Raw genomic sequence first — 1483 nt, forward strand, 5'->3', positions numbered from 1 at the left:
TCCATCTTTGAATGTGCTTCAAAAACTAGCATTACAATCTATTTTACCCTAGCCAAACTTCTACATTTGTTGATGGCTAACAGTGCTACACTCATAAAAAAAATACAGATACTGTACCTGTTTTCATGTCACCCACCACACTAGGAATCTGGTCCACATGACAATGCTTAGAAAACTACCACCAACAACAGACTACAGCACATTCTGATCACATAAACGCTTTCTATCCCTAAATCTAATGTAGTTTCTAGGGGTTCCTAGAAATGTGGCTTATTGACCTCCTGTTTAACGATCCCTGCATAATTCTGGGGTGGAGCCAGCTGCATGATCACAATTATCCTTTTTAGCTGTCTGTAAGGTGGCATTCATGCCATCACTGTAAGAAAAGCATTCTTCCCACTGACAACCAATGTAGAGGGCATCTGTCCCCTTGAACTTCTAGAGCATTGGTCTCCAAACTGCCGCCGGGGGCACTATTTCTCCTACTGATACAATGGGGGCATAATTATGGCCACTCATACGAACAGTGGAACACTTTTCCTCCCAATGATGGGCACGCTTCCACCTACTGACACTGATACCACTGATACCAATGATTGGGCGTTATTTCTCCCACCAAAGATCTGGCATTTTCTACTTCTGTTGTCCACAGTCCAGCCCCCCTAACGTCTGAAGGACAGTAAACTGGCCCCTTCTTTAAAATGTGTGGAGACCCCTGTTCTGGAGGGCATCTTTTAGCAAGCGTCTAGGCCTAGAATGTATTTCAAATGTTCTTCTGGGTTAATAAGGTTGTGAAAAGCTCATATACAAGAACATAAAAAGCTGAAAGACCTTGTAAGGTTACATTGTGTCTAAAAGCCAGGTCATTAAAAACAACATTATGATCTGAGGCTGTGCCTATTTCAAAAATGGCCACCTTGCCTGATATCGCTTAGCTGCGCTGTGCATGCTGGTCTAGGACAGGATCTTGGAGGCTCCAGTGTAGTGTGCCATCATGAGGTATGAGATCCTGCCAGGCTATGCCATCATGACCGCCTGCTTGATGGTCCCTGGACTCTCCACCATATTAATTCATCGATATGCATTTGGCAAGGACAGGAGAGTTGCTCGGTATCCACACCAATTGTACCTTATGGAGAGGGACAGGCGAGTTTTTGGGGAATAACGCTGGTTCAAATCAAAGGGTTTGGAAAATATTGACTAGATGTGAACCAGCACTGACAGATCTTCTATCTCACTGGCAACTATTAATTTAAATGTTATTGACCAACATTAAACTGATGTACAGAGAAAAAAATAAAATAAAAATAAAAACAACGTTATACTTTATGTTGGAAGGGTCATCACTCAGGCATTCTAAGAGAGTAATTGATGGGTCATTTCTGGGTGCTGGGCAATTGCAGAGAGGGCACGTTCCTATAGTATACAGCCTGAGGAAGTGTCCAAGTTATTTAATAGATGTAAAGTTTTTTAAATGTTTTGC

The 1483-nt window shown here is 42.3% G+C and overlaps 1 protein-coding gene across 1 annotated transcript; it reads left to right on the forward strand.

Annotated features, from left to right (window-relative positions):
• The first annotated feature begins 994 nt into the window (after positions 1-994).
• Positions 995-1263, forward strand: LOC120928534 (NADH dehydrogenase [ubiquinone] 1 alpha subcomplex subunit 1-like). The gene has a single exon (XM_040339619.1). It carries the CDS (start codon positions 995-997, stop codon positions 1163-1165), a length of 171 nt encoding a protein of 56 aa, XP_040195553.1. The 3' UTR covers positions 1166-1263.
• Positions 1264-1483: the final 220 nt, after the last annotated feature.

Source organism: Rana temporaria, chromosome 2, assembly GCF_905171775.1.
Source record: "Rana temporaria chromosome 2, aRanTem1.1, whole genome shotgun sequence".
Lineage (NCBI taxonomy): Eukaryota > Metazoa > Chordata > Amphibia > Anura > Ranidae > Rana > Rana temporaria.